We start from the raw sequence: 20536 nt of genomic DNA, 5'->3' as shown, positions 1-20536 counted from the left end.
ACTATCTTCTCTTCGATAAAAGAATATATATGTATATATCCTCTCTTTTCTTTTTACGCGTTGGATATTTTTACCTCATGTCCCGGAATATATATATATATATACACACACTTGAAAAAAAAAAAAAAAAAAAAAAAAAAAAAAAAAAAAAAAAAAAGAAAAAAGAAAAGAAAGGCTCCTCCATCATTTACCCGAAGTCTTATCATGTCCGGTACAAAACGAAAAAATGGCGGAGAAATAAATTTTGTTGTATTCAATAAAAAGGTCAAACAAATTTGCAAGAAAGCTTTACTTATGCCGGCGTGGTTGACGCTCTAATTTGACTGATGAGTAGACCACATGATATATATATATATATATATATATATTCCTTTAGAGAGAGAGAATAAGCTTTTTTCTGTTCTTCATGATATGCCAAAATATTATTACATTTTTCTCTTTTTTAGGTATTCCTGATCTTCTTAATGAGAAAAACCGATCCAACTTTTCTAGGTTAAGGTCATTTGGTAGGCGTGGGTTTAAGACTTGTTGGGATTAATTAGCAGCCCAAGTGCTTTAATTATATCTATTAATTTTATATATAATTACATATATAAACAAACAAAGCAACCCACATGCATCAGCATGGATGTCACAATTCCTCATAAATTTTCATGAGGTACTGACTCGATCAATCAATTAAGCACGCGCGGAATAATTGAGAAACCCATTTTGGTGGAGGAAATTAATAAAATCTAGAAATCCAAAATCCTTAATTAACAGTACGTACTGTGGCTGACATTTCTTTGAATTAAGATGGTCCCTAATTAATGCACGCTATATTGGAAGAAGATCATGATCATTGATCAATCATTCATCTCGATAATTTCTTTTGAGGTACGTAATTACCCATAAAAATCATACAAAGAAATTAAGCATCTATATTACAAAATTTAATTTATGGTGGACGTACTATACATGCATTAATTAATTCATACAAGTTGTACGTAAATTATTAAGAATTTCAGTATAATGACATGGCTATTTATTAACGTTGAATGTTTACTTTTAAACGTGTACGTACGGCCATGAAGTCATTTAAAACGAAAATCATCCTCCACAATATATATTTCATGAGATGCTTTCAAAACACTTGAAAAATAAAACCATGTGGAACATTAAATTAGGTCTGGTTTGGTCATTTATCATTGTCAGCTAGCTAGCTGGTCTTTTAATTTGTTCTTTTTTTCTTTTATTTGGTACGTGAATTGCTTTTATGCAAAGCAAACACCATTTTTTCTTTCCCCGGAAAAACTTTCGGTTTTTTTTTCCCCCTTAGATATATGTCTTTAATTTGAATTATAAGAATCTTCAAGCGAAGACTTTGACTTGCAAATGTCCATTTGTGACCACCATGTGACAAATTAATGCACATACGCGTGTATAATAGTCGATCGATCTCAACCTTATCCTCCTCCTCGTACCAAGTCATGTGCGTGTATAATTATATATCCTCAATCCACCTTAAATGTAATTTATTAGTTTCTAATGCTATTTGGAATTCCAATTCCATTGAAATAATTGAGCATATAATAGATCACATATATATATATATATATGATTCATCAAAAACAAAAATTAATCCCGAAGGTTGAACCTTGAACCTTGACTACAGGTTCAATTGGGAATGCGGAAAAATAAGAGAAATTCTACTCTTCATATAGAAAGTAATTAAGTTAAAATAGGTTAGCTTGTTTTTTTTTTCCTTATTTTTGTGTTTTTTATTTTGTTCATACGAAAGTATATTTAAAGTTGTTTGGCTTTATGAGCGTGCAAGACCAAAGAGAAGATAGTCTACAAGAAGATAATTAGGCAGATAAGAGCCACATACTCATGAGATCGACAAGTTGGTAGCAAATATGAGAATGAAAGGAAAGCTACCCCCAAGTAGCATGCAGTTTCCATGCACATTCCTTCCTAGAAAGAAATGCATGCAGAGTCGAAAGTCAAAAACGTTAAAAACAATAATATTTTTCAAACTAATTAATTTCTTAATTCATTTAAAATCCTCATCTCCGCATTCATTCTCTCCCCTATTTTGAATTCTAATTTGTCTCCAACTTTTAAACCATTACATGTATATAAGAAGTTAAGAAGAACTTGGTACGTACGGGCGGCCCCGTGTCAAAAATATTGCACAACAAATTTCAAGAAATAATCATTAGAAGAAGTACTACTACGACTCAACTACTTTGATCTGACCTCTTGACTAAATGCTAATATATTAATATCTGAATATTTCAAATCCGTATTTCGTGATGAAAATATTTGCAATTTAAAAAAAAAAAAAAAATAACTCAGTTGATCATGAAGACCAAGCACTTATTATTGCCGTGTTATTGATCATTTTGACTTTCATACATTTATCGTCTATTATAACCTTAATGGTACGTGTCTTATTGATCGGATTGTAAAACGTGTATTCAACTATGCCAATTTAATTAGCTTCTCGTGTACTATATCAATGCCATGTAATAGAGAATTTGAAACCAAAAAATAAAAAGTAAAACATTGAGAAAGGAGCGGGAGGTCGCTTTTACGCACCTTCGCATATAATATGTGACGACTACTCGTGTATTCAACATAAATACGATATGAAATAAATAGATTTAAGTTTGATTTGAATGTATTTAGATCAAAACAGATTGATCCGATATGACACGATTAATAAACGGATCAATAACAAATCAACTTACTTAATTTGCAATCAATCGGTATAACGTTTAAAATCTTTTTGAAGATTACAGTTACAATATGCTAATATTTATTATTATAGTTACAATATGCTAATATATATCTAAAAAATATTGATTTTTTGTTGGTAATTTTTTTATAAAATTATGTTAATCAGGTCAAATAGGTTAATTAAACCCATTTGCATGAAACAGGTTGAAAAATGTCAAAACGGGTCGTATCATATCACCTGTTATTTATATGGGTCGTGTTACGGTTTAGGGTTCAATCGATATAGTCGAATATTTATAACTTAACACAGTTCAAACACGATTCTTGAATATGAGTTGCCACCTCTACCTTTGCCTTAGGCCACACCAATAGTTAGGGAGCCTCCTCCCCTTCATACAACAACACATATCAACATGCCAGAAGATAGATCCTCTCAATCTCCTCTAACACATTTAATTTTTGCCCTTATTTATCTCTCTGGATGGATTCTAAAACGGATAAAATGCCACTCCTTACCTTTCTTTCCTTCTACTTGGGCTACTGGGCGGGCTTCGCATGGGCTTGGGTAGGTAATCCACCCGACCCAAGCAGACGGGAGGGCGAGCTTTTTAAGAAAAGAAAGGAGAGGGTGGGCATACCCATTTGCTGGATTTCACCTGCTCTCCACGAATAGGGCTCAGACTATAAAACCAAAAAAAAAAAACCCTAGTTTAATCATTTGCTCATTCTCTCTTCTCTCTCAATCTCTCCCCCCGTCTACCCCCCCCCCCCCAATTTCTCGATCTCTTCTCTCTTATTCATCTCTTCCTTTGTTGCCAGCCCCAACCCGCAGCAATGCAACACGTCTTCTTCTCCTCTCCTCCTCTTTTTTTTCTTCTTTTTCTTCTTCAATGTGTTGAGATACCCACGAGCCACATCGTGGCTATGGGTTTGAGGCCACGAATAGCTGTTGGTTGGGGAAGAGACTCACTGCCATTTGTGGTCGTGGTTCTCTGCGTAGACCAATGTCCAGTCATGGCTGTAGATCTCTACTCAAACCCACAGCTAGTCGTGGCCGTGGTTCTTTGCTTAGACCCACGTCCACTCTGTGGTCTGCGTCATTGCGATACTTTATTTTTTTTAAAGATTATTTTTGTTGCTGGATCTATGTATTTTATGTTTGATTTGTTGATTTGATGGATAGGTCTGTTGATTTGGCGAACAAATTTTTGGAGTTTGGATTGTTCGGCAGATTTCGAATGGTTCTCAAGGCCATCCATCCACCCAATAGTTGGGCATGGTCACTTGCCCATACGGGATGAAACCAAGTGCCAAGGTCCATATGTAAGCCCCTCACCCATGTGGGTGGGGGGCATAGGGTGGCCGCCAACTGCTTGCCCTCTAGGGGTGGGCAGCAAACCTACCTGCTGATGCAATCACCCAATTATTGGGTGGCAACCCACCTTGCATCCCTCTTCAAATGGATTTCCTTAACAAGAAGGGCAAAGGTGCGTGCATGGATTCCATTGAAATGTGGAGGACAATGGTTGTCCTATCATGTTGGTGTGGCCATCCCATGAGAGGCTACAGAGGCGCTATTGTTGATCACATGGGTGGAGGTTCACAATTCACATAATAGGCGGACTCCACATTTTTTTTTAATAAAAGTTTATTTTTATATTTCTTTTCTTTATTTTTTTAATTCTTAGTTGAAGTAGCAATAATTTATACACGAAGTTGAGTTGTCATGGTTGAGGACGTGCCATGATTCTGTTGGTAGTACTAATGTGATCATGTTCCACTAATTAACTAGGTTATACGTGGCAAATGGACGGAATGATGATAAAAATCAAAATTAAAAAAGAAAATCAAGTACGTAAATGAGTCCTTCTGAAACCGATCAAATGGCTTATATTCGTTAAAAAAAAATGCAAAAAACATGGACCAATTATATAATTAAACACAAATTATAAACATGCAAGCATGACTCAAAGCAAGACGTCATGAATAATTATAACCCGCGTGGAAAAGGAAAATAAAACAATAGGCCAGTATCGGAAACTTATATATATATATATATAGACATGTATCATTTGTCAAGCCACATGCATCCCACGTGTAAAAGCGTAAAATTTCTCAAGAAATAATAAAACTCTACAACATGAGGACCGTAGGTAGGCTGAAAGATAATAAAAATGGAACTCTTTTAAGATTTAAGAAAAAATTTATATTTGTTAAAGATAAAAAATACAAGCATGCGTGAGGATTGTTCTTTTCAATTTGTAATAGGACCACACACACTCTAAGAGGGGTGGAGGCCGGGGGCTCTCTCCAACTCTCTTAACGTGGGGCCAGTCGCAAAGGGAGGAGATTGAGACTCTTCTTTACTAATCAAATACCTCTCAGGCTAGTTTGGTTATACAAAAACAAACTATCTCATTTTATCTCATCTCATATAATCATTACGATTTTTTCAAACTCTGATACAAAATATAATAAACAATTCAATTTTTTAAAATTTCAAAATAAAAATTATATTAAAAATTTATATTATAATAATAAAAAAGTCTTCTTGCAAGTGAGTTTGCGTACCAATGCTGACTTGTAAGGCATTTGTTTAATGAAATAGTACGAATTGAAGTCGAAAATGATTTTTGTAAGAAAAATAACATTTTTCTTCTCTCAAAATTTTTTTTCTTTTATTTTTTTTCAATAAAAAAAATTATGTCAGCATTGGTACGCGATTTGATATGTCAAATTGCTTGTACCTAGCAAGGCTCTATAATAATATTTTATTCAACTTCAAATAAAATATTTCATCTCATCTAATTTTATCTAAATTGTATAACCAAACGAGGTCTCAGTATCGGAATGAAATCTCAATATTTTGAATATATAAAAAAATTTCGTCCAAAAAATCCACATTTCTTGCGGTGGAAGTTTTAACTACTATTTGCTTGGTATGAAAATAAAGTAGCCAAACAATTAATTGACGATGAATAGTCGACATTCGAGAGTAATTGACACGTACACGAAGTTTCGAGGCAGGCACGACACCCACAGATGATCATTTCTTCCTTTATTTTGATGCAGTCCGTGGGTCTGGTCAAACGAATTGTAACCATTTCTTTGTGAAGAGAGAGATGAGAGAGAAACAAAAATATCTATATGTATATATAAATATCAAGATTGGAGGGGACATGCATGCATTAATGTTTTCATATCTTTGCAATTAGTTGACTCTTAATTTAAAAGGTGATTTAAGGAGCTGCCATGGTAAATTAAAGCTATATATATATATATATATGTATATCATATAGTATACCTAGGCTGATAATCATGCACGACGGACGGACGTCTGTCAGAGCCTCCCAAATATTGCATCAGCTTTGTCTCCATCTATATGTATGCCTAAATTATATATATAGTACCGACATCTACGGATGGATCAAAATATATATATATATATAATTCGTAAGTAATATTTCACCATGTGACCGATAGAGTACTTTGATTCAATATAATGGTCAAATGTATGGAAAAATTAGCTCATCTAAATAAGAAATCTGAACGCGCCGAATTATGACTGTTTTGGCAATTAGCTAGCTCACGATCATCTCAATTTGGCGACGAATGCACAGATCGAATAATATCAATTCATGTATATCATGACTAGCTATTCAAGGAATATATAGGAAGATCAACTCGACCGTTTTACACGTACGTGCGCATGCATGATATGTTCGGCAAATTTAAAAATAAAAAATAAAACACAAATTAATGAGACTAACTTACATATATAGATCAGTTCAAAAAGTAAAAACTGTATTGAGAAAAAAAAAATATATATATATATATATATATATATATTTACAGCTAGCCGTGGAAATTAATTAATACTACCAGTACGTACACGTACAATCAATATTGACGCATGAGCAGTTTTCCCGTACCATACATGCATGCAGTAGCAGTACTGCAAGTGATCAATAAATATCGTACGTGGATCGATGGATGTAAACAAAGCCAGATCAAGAACACATATTATATATAAATCCCACGAGACATGATTAGGGTTTGAATGTTTCTTATGATGATAAGGTCATAATTTATAGTCATGATGGTACTCATTATGGACAAATTCGATCTATATAAATCTCATGAAAATAAAATATGGTTGCAAGCATATATAAGCATCATGATGTACGCACGTTTCATTGTCAATGTTATATTCTCAACCCATGCGGAACGTGGATGGTTGGTTTTAGAAGATCGAGCGAACACGACATGCACTCAAACAACTTGTTCGTGCATGCATGCATGCATGGTATCCTTGCATTATGCATGTTCGCCTAGCTTTAACATCAATGCGCGAACAGGTGCATGGGACGGGAATTCACTATAAGAAAAACGGATATTTGTGATATTTTTTTACAAAAAAAAATGACTATTTACGATAAAAATAAACTCATTTTAACTAGAAATAGTTATTTCGCTGGAAATAACTGGTTTCAAATAAATGATTTTCTTGTAGTGCTCATGATAAATGTATGATCCCATGCGCATGGAATGTGGTAATTACAGAACGCATTGGAGCTGACTAGAACTTCTTATCCAACTTCTTATCACCTGCCTTCATCTGATCTATACATATATCTTTGTAATAATTAGCACAAAATATCCACAAACTTTCCAGTGCATTCGATATTAACCAAGCAACTAGCTAGCTATCATTCATGACATGAATATTCATCATCATGTAGATATATATGCCTTCAAACTTCCAATAGATATGCATGTTATGGGCGATGATAAAATTGCTAGAATATAATATTAATGATATGGATGTGAGAGGAGCCTAATTAAAGGGCTCCCATTCGTAAAAGAATCAAACTGTCTCCCACTAAGATCTCATATTGAAAGACATGCATGCACATGGCAAAGAAGTTATCTCCGACGTACGTGATCGAGTGTCACTTAGAATATGTCCCTAGCTAGCTAGTGTATCATCATCATCATCATCATCAAACTAAAAGGTGGTTCTTTCGAGTCGTTTCATGAGCAACTAATATTTCTATATTTGATAAATGGGGATTATCCCCTGATCCTTAATTAGTTGCTCACCTAAAAACCCTTTTTTTCTTGACTTTTCACTGCACTGAAAAATAAAAATAATTGATTCATCGCGAGAGAGAGAGAGAGAGAGAGAGAGAGTGGCCTGTCGTATTCCTCCCAACAATCCTCACAATGACTTTTGTTTATGTAGGAGCCGTTGAGTGGTTATGATTCGTTTGTATAATAAATTATATATGGTAAGGTTAGATCAACATGAAGTGGTCCTAGAAGGAAAGGGTGGGGGAAATAGTAGACCTGTATAGCTGGAATGACTCGACCTTTGCTTTAATTTCTAACTTTTCTACACAAAGCATGCCTTTAATTTCCATGCACCAAACTAGAAATTGAAATAAACAAATACTCCCAGCTTGTGAATCTTTTTTTCCCCTCCTGACAACAATGTAGTGACATTCACAACTTTGTTACTTTGCAGTCCCCCACGACATTGACAAATTAAGTTATCATCATCTTCTAATCTCTTCATCAGTTCTAGCCCAAACTGATTAAACAAAAATAGCCTTTTTCTATGGCCAATATATTATAGAAAGTTATTAGTATATAATATCTTATATTTAATCTGGATAATATAATTTGAAGAGAAAAAAAAAAAAAAGGGGGAAAGAAACTCAAAGAAGCATGCGCAAACATGAAACATGGCATATTGAGTGGTTTGAACGCTAGCTATAGAAATAAACCAAAATGAAGTACTCTTATGTTAGAATTTCTAGGAATTGGTTCAATCCAATAGTACTGAACGATCTTTTCTCAATCTATCTGTCAATAAAATTAGGGTTATTAGAAACATTATTTTTTAAAAATAGTACTAATTCCAAGGTGGGCATGCAGCTTGTAGGGACATGATAATATGATCATGACATCAAGGGATTTAGTTACCCAAACAGCTAGGCCGGATGATCAGGATCGTGCCAAAAATTGATGGAGCTGAGCCAAATATAAAAGAAGAAACTTCAACAATATCCAAAGAAGAGAGTTGTTTGTAGTACTATTTGAGCACAAAGGACACCATCTGAAAGTTCCCATGGGCAAGAGAAAGGGCATTAATAACCATAGAGAATTAAGCAAATGGAAGATGGAGGGAGAAAATTGAACAAAACATGAAAAATTGTAGATCCTAGTAGTCTTGAAAAAGAGGAGTGTATAACTGATCATGCACATTGGGGTGCCACATAATGAATAGCGAATGTGTGGGAGGTTTACAGAGTAAAGCCAAAAGTGCCTCATGTGCGTGAATAGAGGCTGCGAGAGAAATCATGTGACAGATTTGGTTTTTAAAACTTTAAGACAGATCAAAATGGAAAGAGTGAAAGAAAAACAAAGATATATACAAGGGATAAAGTTTTTTTTAAAATTGGATTGGAGAAAATTATTATGATAAAATTATTTATTTGTTGTCAATTATTTCTTACGAAAATCATTATTTTTTTATCAAAATTAATCTATTATTGTTACAAATAATCATTTTCATTCATTATAAATAACTCGTCAAAAATATTATTATTTTTTATTGAATCTATATTCATATATTTGAACGACTATATATTAATGCAGTCGGTGGGGTACTACAAATTGTTATATTCTTTCTTAGAAAATGATGATTTGGACAAAGTTCATGTCCCTAGCTAGCACTTCCCACTCTTTCTAATCCCAACCCACAATTGATAACTAACAATATAGTTAACCTAAAATAAAATGAATCATCTTAATTGATTTTTCGAAACAAATACAAAGCGTAAAAAGTAGGGTACTATATATGTGAAGGCATAAGGATCTTTATAACATGGAAATTTTACAAGGACCCATTATCAATGTAATAAAAGTCCATTTGAATCTTTTTTCTAGAAATTCTAATTTTTGATTGGTGACTAAAAACCCCAATACTAAATAAGGCGTGGCTGCTTGGAAGGCGCAAGGAAGGTGCTGGTGGAGTCGTCTTTAATCGGCTAGTGATGGGTCAAAATTGCAGCCACTGATTAGGTGGGTCCAACCTGCAGACTACACAGAACATGACAGAGGGCCGACCTTATAAAGCAGACTGTTACAATTCCGAGAGAGAGAATATATAATATATACATATAATAACTGGATCTACTACAATTAAAATAAGTACCTTAAATTATAATTAGATTCAACTTAATTTTTTTTAATTCCTTTTTTTAAGTCTATCCAAAACACAGACCCAAACAAGCTAGCTAGGCACTACTGTTCCTGTCCCTAACGACCGCTAATTTCTATAAATACCACACCACCCAACTCCCACACTGCATCGATTACAGCTAGCTTGAGCGACATAGAGAGAGAGAGAGAGAGAGAGAGAGATGGAGAACTTCCCGGTGATCAACATGGAGAAGCTAAACGGCGAGGAGAGAGGAGCAACCATGGAGAAGATCAAAGATGCATGCGAAAACTGGGGCTTCTTTGAGGTTTATAACTCGTAGAGCCTAATTGGTTCTGTACTTCCATTGCTCATTTACTTCCATTTACGCGTCTGACTGTTTTGTTTTCTGTGTGTTTCTTTCATGAAAATTGTAGTTACTTAATCATGGGATACCCTATGAACTTCTGGACACGGTGGAGAGGATGACAAAGGAGCACTACAAAAAGTGCATGGAGCAAAGGTTCAAGGAGCTGGTGGCGAGCAAGGCTCTCGAGGGTGCTCAGGCTGAGGTCAATGACATGGATTGGGAGAGCACTTTCCACTTGCGCCATCTCCCCGAGTCCAATATTTCTGAGATTCCAGATCTCCAAGATGAATACAGGTAAAGAAATAACATAATTTTAGGAGATGGCTTTCGTGTACGTCAAACAACAGCACTTCTAAGTTTTTGTACATTTTATGGTGGCATACATCTTTTGGCGGTAGTTATATATTTCTTTACTGAAATTTAATGTGTGTGAATGGACCGGTACTATAAGTAGAAGATACTTTATGTTCTCCAGGGTTTATATTCCCTGGGAATAATAATATTCAATTGGGTTGGTTCCAAGTTCAAGCGACACTCTGTTTTTTAAACCAAAACCTCTCTCTCCCTCTCTATCTCTGTCGGCTAATATTTTACATCTCGGAAACTAATGCAGGAAGGTGATGAAGGAATTTGCACTGAAGCTGGAAAAACTAGCAGAGGAACTCCTAGACCTGTTATGTGAAAATCTTGGAATAGAAAAAGGTTACCTGAAAAAGGCATTCTATGGATCAAAGGGTCCAACTTTTGGAACCAAGGTCAGCAACTACCCTCCATGCCCCAAGCCTGAACTTTTCAAGGGTCTCCGTGCCCACACCGATGCTGGTGGCATTATCCTACTCTTCCAGGACGATAAGGTCAGCGGTCTCCAGCTACTCAAAGATGGTCAGTGGATCGACGTCCCGCCCATGCGCCACTCCATTGTAATCAACATTGGTGACCAGCTCGAGGTATATTTTTATATTTATTTTGACAAAAAAAAAAAAAAAATAGAGAAAAAAAACCCCCACTTTTTGAGGGATCTTTGGCTCAATTCTATAACAATATAATGACCTTAAAACTGATCTTTATAAACATATATATAGGTCATCACCAATGGGAAGTACAAGAGTGTGCTGCACAGAGTGATAGCCCAAACAAATGGCAACAGAATGTCAATAGCTTCATTCTATAACCCTGGCAGTGATGCTGTTATCTATCCAGTACCAGCAATGGTGGAGAAAGATCAGGCTGAGGAAAAGAACGTCAATGTTTACCCCAAATTCGTTTTTGAAGACTACATGAAGCTGTATGCAGGCCTCAAGTTCCAGGCTAAGGAACCAAGATTTGAGGCAATGAAGGCCGCCACTGAAGCTGCTAATGTCAAGTTGGGTCCAATTGCAACAGCTTAATTAAGAGAAATTTTTTTTAGTACAAGAGAAACTACTTATAGTTGTCTGTGTAGGGCAAAAGTCTGAATTATATCTCTATTCTGTATTCGATGATGGTTTCCTTAAAAAAATAAGTCGGTTTACTATAAAGTGTATGCGAATATGAATTGGTTTCTTGTAGAATAATATAACCACAAAGTTACCAAGTACTTTTGTTAATATTATCTTCTGAGAACGAATATATAGTTCCTTGTTTTCTTTTTTATCTGTTCCTGTTTCTCTCCCTTCAGTGATAGATCATCACATAACGAAACATAATTAAAAAATGATAACGAGGATAATCTGTTCCCTCCTGAAACACAGTAATTGAAAACTGCAACATCAGTCAGCAATATTAAAATAATAAATTTGTATCTCATGTTCATTGGTGCGTTGTTCAAGGCAATTAATTACATGCGTTTGGAGGAGTCTTCAATGTTTGACTATAAAAAGTAAGGAAAATTTTATTTTTATTATTCCTTCAACATTACATAATAAATTTATAAATAAAATATAATAAATATTTTTTAATCATTTAATACTATATTATATTAAAATAATAATAAAAATTAAGATAATAAATATCATTACTCGTATCCAAAGTGAAAAAATCATATATATATATATATATTATTCTTTGCGATTGCGTTTTGCGTTTGAACTCTGATGTGTACAGTCTTTTCTGTTTCACTGCTAAAGTTAAAAAGACGCAAATATTGAAAGTCTTGTGCTTTGGTTACAAAAGTTAAAAAGATCCATAAATACTTGGCATCTGTAACTAGAAAACAGAACCACGAAAATTGATCATCAGATGAGATATTTTATTAAAAATAAAATAAAATATTATTATAATATAATTTTTAATATAATTTTTATTTAAAAATTTAAAAAAAATTAAATTATTTATTATATTTTATATGAAAGTTTAAAAAAATTATAATAATTATATAAGATAAGATAAGATAATTTATCTAACCAAACCATCAGTAGAAAGACGTACTAAAAATGGTGACCATATTGATCTGTTGTACCTTAAGTGAAAGAGGTTTTAGTGCAGTCTCCAAAACGATCAGAGGGAAACAAGGGCCAGGAAAAGTGAAATAATTAAAAGGAAAATGCACACAAAATTCACTTTATCCTTGAATAAAAAGGGAATCGTCCCGTTTACTAAAGTAGGGTTAAGATACTAAGATCTAGTTTCTGCAACAGATCTAATTATGCAAAAAATAAATACCAGCACCACTACAAATTGTCACCATTTGAAGGAGCAATATATATATATATATATATATATAGACACACACACATAAGTTGTCAAACTTCCAAAAGGTGACTTTCTGTGAAACAATAGACAGTACTATTTAATTGTCTTTCACTTTACTACTTTAGCATAAGAGCCTTTTAAAAGGAAAATGAGATCATCACTACCAAGTATCTCAGCTCTTTTCTCCAACATAAAGAAAAAAAAAATTATTTCCTTTGATATGGCAATGCAAAACCATGACAGGGAACTAAATAATGGAAAGGAACAAGGAAAGGGTTTCTCTTTAGGATCATTCCCCAACAAGATGACAACATTCTCCACAACAGAGTTTCTTTTATGACATAGTAACTTGGAATCCACGTAAGCATTCAACTTGTAGTAAGTGGAGGCTGTGGAGCAGCAGCTAATAATAATCTAAAAAAAAAAAAAAACCTTTTTAATCATGAACGGAATCATCTCGAAAAGATTGACATGGCAAGATAATTAAATGATAAAAGAAACATATATTTATATGATATAGAAGAGTGGGGGGGCGCACTTTTCGCGGATCAGAAGGTTTCTTTATTAGTTGCATTATCTTGCCGCAAACAATAGATCAAACACTTGAAAGATGTCGTTTTCGTCTTTTGCTTGATATGGAAGAAACTTGAGAGGTGGATGATCTTGTACAATGCCACTTTATGAAATATGGATCTCACATTTTCTATTTCATAATGCCAAGCATGCATGTAAAGCTTTTTCAGGGTACAAGACAGAGAACTAGGGGGGGGGGGGGGGGGGGGGGGACCCAACATCAATTATCTCGCAATTAAAAACTCAGCATTTTGTCATAAAGAAATTATAAGCCATCAATTTATTTTTTTTATGGTGGCAAAGTTTCGATCACTTTATTTTACTCCCTCTCTTTATCCACACTCGTTATTCGAGGTCTCACTACCTTCTCTCGAGTCTCGTAGCCGTCTGAATCATTGAGATCAGTGACGACCGACCTACGACACCATGCATCCTCTCCAAATCTCCTTGGCTTGGTGCTCAATTTGTGCAGCTGGTCGAGCTGAGTGAGTTGGTTTACATTCCTAAAATAAGCATCTCGCATAATGTAATGTGACAGAATAATCGTGCAGTCTAAAATGAGGGACCGCACATGCCCAAAGGATTAATTGGAACAAATAACCTCCAATAATACCCATATAATAATAATAATAATATAGAAGAAGGTGCTAGTGTTTTAATAAGGCATACTTTGGAGGATTGCCGTGGGTTTGAGGAACAGCAATCTTTTACCCTCTCTCTATCACTTCAAGACTGGAGCCCGAACGCATGAAACCAACTGTTGCAGCAAATATGGATTAAAGAAATCCCCGTCTTTTATCGGGTTCTTTCAACTCGGCCGAAGCGAAGGAGAATCAAGACCTTTCCGATATGCTCTGTTTTAGATTGTTGGAATTACGCAGGCCCCCGTTCTTCATCACTTGAGATCATCTTTACTCAGATACAACATTCACAATCACTTGCCCAAAAAGAAAAAAACTTTCATAACACATCCTGAAGATTATTTCACAACTTCTTCCTCATGAGTACCGTTAATACAGAGTGCAAACCTGCTAATTTTCAACTTTTCTATAACTGAACTCAACCCTCAATTTTTGTAAGTAGCTGATCATCGAAGTTCAAACACTGAAAACTTCCATGAATTCAAGACATGCTCGATCTTCTTTTGATCTAAGTATTACATCATCAACATGATTCTTACAGCAAACCATCCACATAAACGTAGTCAGCCATGACATAAAATCATAACCTCACACTCAGCATCTCTGCACAAGTAAATTTGCGCTTGATGCGACAAGAACTCCGCTGTCTACATTTAGATTGATGCCAAAATAACAGTTCTACAATTAAGTTTTATTTATTAATGATCTATACCTTAACTACCCGACCAAGAATTATGGGCAGACAGTCTTTCTAGCTGCCTTGCCTTTCTTTATAATCAAAGACAGAAACAGCTGGAGTGGAGAAGAAGAACGGCTACTATGAAACCTTTAAACACAGACTGCCTAGAAATCAAAACAGGGAAAGAACAGAGAGAGCAGAAGGAAGAGGGCGGGGGTACAGGGAGGGTTTGCAACACTCTAAACAGGACGTGCTAATTTATGTTCATTTTATTCTCGAGGGAAAAAGAGGAATTATTCCTTTGCCGCTGAAATGCATTCCAGGAACTCATCGCCTTTCCCTATTTATTCTGAAGTAGGACCCTATGTGATTCTCTTCCATCAAAGAAAGGAAAAGCCAATCAATAGAACTGGTTGTTTACCTCCTCGAACATGAAAATGTCAGTGGCATATGCTTCAAGCTAGACACGTCGAACAATTCCATAAACCTCTGATCTGAAACTCTAGCTTTAGCAGCTGCAAACCTCTGGTACTCATCAAAGACAGATGTCAGGCACCACCTTTGCAATTTCCTCAAGCATCCCACCAGACAACCAGTTCGATGCTGGAAACAAAGCGAGCAACCATCAACAAGTTAGAACTTTAGCAAAAATAAAATCAGGTATGGAGAGAACAAAGATCCATCCACAAACATACCTTCCCACGTTTACAATGAATTAAAACTGGGTGATTCCTTATATCTGCATTGCATACATTAGAAGTGAATATAACCAGTTACTTAAAGAATTAACACCACAATCGAACCAGAAATAAAACTGTAAGATGTATGAATCTTTCAGTACCAAGGACAACTTTTAGTGCTTCACGAATTGTATTCTCTGGGATGTTCACAAAAGGCTCCTGGATGCATACAATTTGGACATAACGTTGTTATATTCAATATCATTTCAAATATTAGAACTTGCAGTACACAAAAGGGGCAACTCATAGTTTTAACTAGAGCACTATTCTACTCAAAAGGCTCAAAAAAGATATCACTCTTAATAACAAAGAATTTAACAACTCAGGCTACAAGTATATTATTCAATTTGAAAACCAACATGGAATTTTAGCTTCCAGGGTTTCATTTGCTGGCATCGATTAATACACAATTTTCAAAGCTATAGAATTGCCAGCTATCACCATTCATCATATCAGCAACTGCTTATTGGTACTAAAAGAGTGTGTTCTCCACCATTATAATTCCCATATCACGGGTATGGTGCTCAGTGATTGTTGCTATCACAAATCTCCATGGTATCTAACCAGGTACAGACAATTAGATTTACATATGAAAACCATCCTCATAGGTATGATCCTTGGTAATTGTTTCCATGCGGTATCTCTCCATCAGAAAAAGCAACTTCTTAGGAAAGCAAAAGTGGAAACCATACACGTACATAGAGATAAAACTGGTGAAAACATATTGACAGAACATCCATACAATGGAAAACATGGCCCGGTGTAAGTTCCCATCCCCTCTCACTATCAAAAATAGAAGATGGACAATGGTGGCAGCAGAAATCATATTACTCAGATCAGCCAAAACAGTCTAGAAGGCATGTCAATAATGTAAATAAAAGATTCAGGGCAAAGGTTATTCTTATCTTTTAAGACTACACCTAGGCATAATCAGTGTATAATCAATACCCAAAAGTACACAAACACAGCCAATGAATGAAATACTCACAAAAGAATTCCAGCAAATAGCATAGGAGATAGAAAATGGAAAATATTATAAATGTAGAGGAATAGAAAACCAGAAACCGAGATACATCTCTAAACCTTATCGATGAAACAATCAATGAGACTCTAAGCAAATTTGAGGATGGTACAGATACAATTGAAACATAAAATTGATACTAAAACTCTTGAGCAAATTTGAAGATGACCTTAAGTCATTTTTTTGTCCATCAAGGTATTGGAACTTAAAATAAAATTATATATCTCAGGGGCACAAAGCAGAATTTTACAATACTAAAACTATTATTACTGTTACAAAAAGAGAACTAAAACTATTATTACTGTTACAAGAAGAGAAAAGAAGATAAGGTTGTCTTTATTTGTGAATAATCAACAGGAGAAAGGTAAAATGTAAAAGTTACTATATAGGTACTGTGATTTCATTCATTCAAAGTTACCAGAAAAATGTAAAAGTTTCGACTCCCGAGTCTATGATCCAAGACATCAAGTGAAAAAATCACCAAATGTGTCATGTTATGCAAATGAACATACAAGATTGATTAAAGCAAAACTGCATTGGAAAGACGTAATGAAATCTTATAAAGAAATAAGCACCACAGTCCGAGTGATAACTGTAGAAACAATGTGTAAGTGCAAAGGAACTCACAAACTTACACTCACGAACTGCCCCCACCTCACCACTTTAACATCATATATCATGCTCGTTACATACTTGAATTGGAAATTGTTGAGATCATGAGCTTTAAGCAAGTCTACGAACTGGTCTGAATTTTTTATATAAATTTTTAGTGTGATGCATTGAAAATGAATTACTCTATTCTAAAGACTCTATACCACACACTATTCACTTGGCATAATTTGATTTAAAAGATAAATTTTAAAATTTGAATCTTAAAAATCAAATTATACCATGTGCATGGTGTGTGGTGTAGAGGCCTTAGAATAACATTTCTCATTGAAAATATACGATACAAATTATACAATAATGTTTACTAGTAAATATATATATATATATATATATATATATATATATATATATTGATAGGTAGTAAATATACTGTGAACCTATCACCACAACGAAGGCATAAGCCTAGGACTTTTGTAGTTAACAAATCAAATCAAACAACACATATGGAAGACACTGACTCTTTTGTGTATCGAATAAGGGGGAGAAAATACAAATTGGATCGGAAGACAAGAAAAAAGGTGATTAACAACAGAATACAAGGAATACTTTGGAAATACGAAAGCTAGAAGGCTAGGCAAGTAATTCTATAATGTGGATTATGCACACATAAGTCCCACTGCATTAATAGTAGCACACTATATAACATTCAAAATAGAAAATACAAGTGAATACAAAGGCCAGCAATCTGATCAAAGGATTCCGTCTAGAAAAATCTACAAAATTTGAACTTATTTTGTTTTTTAAAGATGCATATTTTCCGAATTCCCTTATCCACGAAATCAAATTAAGGAGTATACAAAAGCATATTAGACACCAAATATTAGCAATAATTATGAAACAACGATGAAAAAAAACAACGGTAACAATCGCAAATTAAAGAGACACGATAATCTAACTACTAGGTTTATCACGAAGATCAGCATCAGTGGGAATTCACGAAGGCAACATCTTTAATGGTAGTTTAGACAGCACTTAAGGTACGATTCAATGTGAATTATTGTAATTCAACTAACTACCACCATTAGATATAGAAAAAAAAAATCTAACATTATCCATACAGAATTAGAAACATTTTCTTTCAAATCCTTACGTGAAGCGAAATAGACTAGCAGTGGTAATTTAGCTTAAAACAACTCAACAACGAGAGAATTAGGCTGTATTTACACACACACATATATACCTTATAACCTTCAATCCCGAATTGGAAAAGCTTGATCCCGTTGGACTTGAGAAACTCCATGTTCGCCGCCGGATATGGTTCCGGACACAGACATCTAAATCCACAACAGAAGACGAAAAACCCTATATCCATTAATCCATTTGTATATCTAGACTTATATGTCTATATATGTATATCCATGCTCATAAATGCGTATAAATATGTATGCATAGACATATATATAAAGAGATGAAAGAGAAAAGGAGAGGAATGGTTGCTAGAGTAGTTGTTACATGATGGAGCGGAGGCCTAGGGTTTGGAGGAAGGAAAAGTTGGCGGAGTCAGGGAAGCCGGAGCGGAAAATGCCGTTATCGACCATGGAGAAGTTGAGAGGGGGAATATAGGGGTTCTCTCCATTGCAGTCATCGTCTGCGGCGGGAACGGACTTGAGGTGATTAACGACGGGGGCGGGGGAGGAGACGACCTCGATCGTCCGGCAAATCTCTTCCTCTCCGTCCGGGCGCCCTTCCAACTTCATTGAATTGAAAATGGAATATAGAAATAGTTATCATATACAGGAGTCCAGAAAAGCAATAGCGATGGAGAGTCTGTATTTATAGTGAGAGAGAGAGAGAGAGAAAGAGAGCGAAAGGCGGGTTGGAATCGCGGAGTATATTCGAGGCAGCTTTGGCCTCTGCTGCTCTTTCTTTTTTTCTTTTTTCTTTTCTTTTGCTTTTTTGACAGTCGGTAAAACAAGAAAAATGAGATTAGAGGTTGATAGTCATTATTAGTCAGAGTGCTCTGTGTGCAGTGATTAAATAAAGAGAGTTTTTTTTCTTCTTTTTTTTCCTGACAAAATAGAATTAATTAAATAAATTAACGATATAAATATAATTTTTTTATATGATTATATTTTAAATTGAAGATATTTTTATAAAATATATTATTTTTAAATATTTTAAATTGAAGATATTTTTATAAAATATATTATTTTTAAAAATTACTTTATAAAAATACCTCTCATTTTATGAAAAACATTATATATAAAGATGATAAAGAGATATCCCAAATGCAATTAATATAGAAAAAAAAAAACAAATATTCATAAACTGAATAAATGCTCATTAAACCATCACATGTTTCTTTGCCCGAAGTTAGGGAGAGATCACTCAAGTGACCGAGCTACATTTACTCTATTAAATGAGTAGTAGTGCTACGTATATTTATAATTTTATTTATATTTTTATTTATAAGATTTATTTTATTTGTTTTTTTTTTTAAATTTAAAATTTTATGATTTTTAACATATAAATAACTGACATGTAGAAAAATAAATTTTTCTAAATACATTTAACATTTTTCATTGAATGAGATCTTTTTACGAAATCGATGATGAAATAACTTTGAATTTACATAGTGCACCCATCTTATTCCTAGTTGTAAAAATATATGTTTAAAACTTTTTAATCCATAACGAAAGTGGAAGATATATATATATATATATATATATATATATAATTAATTAAAGCACGTATAACTATTTTTGTAAAATGATATTATATTTATAAAAATATTTTTAATTTAAAATATGATTATATAAGAATTTAATTTTCCATATAATATTGACAGACTGAAAAGTGGGAGACGGCAGGGAAGAGAGCTTGGGATTTGGAGTTAAGCCAAGATGGGATTTTTTGTTTAATATTTGAGAACAATAAAGTGGAAAACGGCGTGGAACAGAACGAAGTTACAAAGCTATATAGAAACAAATTGTGAAAATAAATGAACGAATAAATTCGAGATGGTCACGCAGGCAGCGCGTGGAAAGTTACTTCTTTTTTCTTTTTCTTTTTTTATGAGCCCGGAATTCGAAGAATATGTTATTTTTTATTTTTTTATTTTTATTGAGTAAGGTTAGTTAAAAGTTTTAAAAACAAAAATTTCTTAGAAATCTTTTATAAAGAAATAGATCTTATTAAAAAAATTTACAATTTTTTAAGGTGAAGTCCGCTACAAAGACTTGTACTATACAAATCATTTCTCTTTTTAATTCTATTGGACAATGGCTGAAGGTATTATATAT

General features: G+C 34.1%; 2 protein-coding genes across 2 annotated transcripts; one reads left to right on the top strand and one right to left on the bottom strand.

Annotated features, from left to right (window-relative positions):
- Positions 1-10086: 10086 nt before the first annotated feature.
- On the top strand, positions 10087-11813 carry LOC121248598 (1-aminocyclopropane-1-carboxylate oxidase-like). Its single transcript, XM_041147104.1, has 4 exons — positions 10087-10259; positions 10369-10595; positions 10915-11248; positions 11384-11813. The coding sequence occupies exons 1-4, from the start codon at positions 10155-10157 to the stop codon at positions 11687-11689; spliced, it is 972 nt and encodes a 323-aa protein (XP_041003038.1). The 5' UTR covers positions 10087-10154; the 3' UTR covers positions 11690-11813.
- A 2999-nt stretch (positions 11814-14812) lies between these two features.
- Positions 14813-19147, bottom strand: LOC121248597 (tyrosine-protein phosphatase DSP1-like). The gene is made up of 5 exons (XM_041147103.1): positions 18747-19147; positions 18475-18568; positions 15706-15763; positions 15560-15603; positions 14813-15467 (listed from the first exon to the last, which is right to left on the bottom strand). Exons 1-5 carry the CDS (start codon positions 18989-18991, stop codon positions 15282-15284), a joined length of 627 nt encoding a protein of 208 aa, XP_041003037.1. The 5' UTR covers positions 18992-19147; the 3' UTR covers positions 14813-15281.
- Positions 19148-20536: the final 1389 nt, after the last annotated feature.

Source organism: Juglans microcarpa x Juglans regia, chromosome 2D (genome assembly GCF_004785595.1).
Source record: "Juglans microcarpa x Juglans regia isolate MS1-56 chromosome 2D, Jm3101_v1.0, whole genome shotgun sequence".
NCBI lineage: Eukaryota > Viridiplantae > Streptophyta > Magnoliopsida > Fagales > Juglandaceae > Juglans > Juglans microcarpa x Juglans regia.
Note: the sequence above shows the minus strand (reverse complement) of the source record. Positions and strands in the feature narration are given on the sequence as shown.

What these genes read in the sequence shown, in the direction of transcription:
- LOC121248598 (XM_041147104.1), top strand. Translation starts at nt 10,155, where the DNA reads ATGGAGAACTTCCCGGTGATCAACATGGAGAAGCTAAACGGCGAGGAG. An exon ending in AAAACTGGGGCTTCTTTGAG is followed by an intron (nt 10,260 to 10,368) that starts GTTTATAACTCG and finishes TGAAAATTGTAG; the next exon opens with TTACTTAATCATGGGATACC. An exon ending in ACATTGGTGACCAGCTCGAG is followed by an intron (nt 11,249 to 11,383) that starts GTATATTTTTAT and finishes ACATATATATAG; the next exon opens with GTCATCACCAATGGGAAGTA.
- LOC121248597 (XM_041147103.1), bottom strand. Translation starts at nt 18,991, where the DNA reads ATGAAGTTGGAAGGGCGCCCGGACGGAGAGGAAGAGATTTGCCGGACG. An exon ending in CTAGGCCTCCGCTCCATCAT is followed by an intron (nt 18,569 to 18,746) that starts GTAACAACTACT and finishes TTGTGGATTTAG; the next exon opens with ATGTCTGTGTCCGGAACCAT. An exon ending in AGCACTAAAAGTTGTCCTTG is followed by an intron (nt 15,604 to 15,705) that starts GTACTGAAAGAT and finishes TATGCAATGCAG; the next exon opens with ATATAAGGAATCACCCAGTT.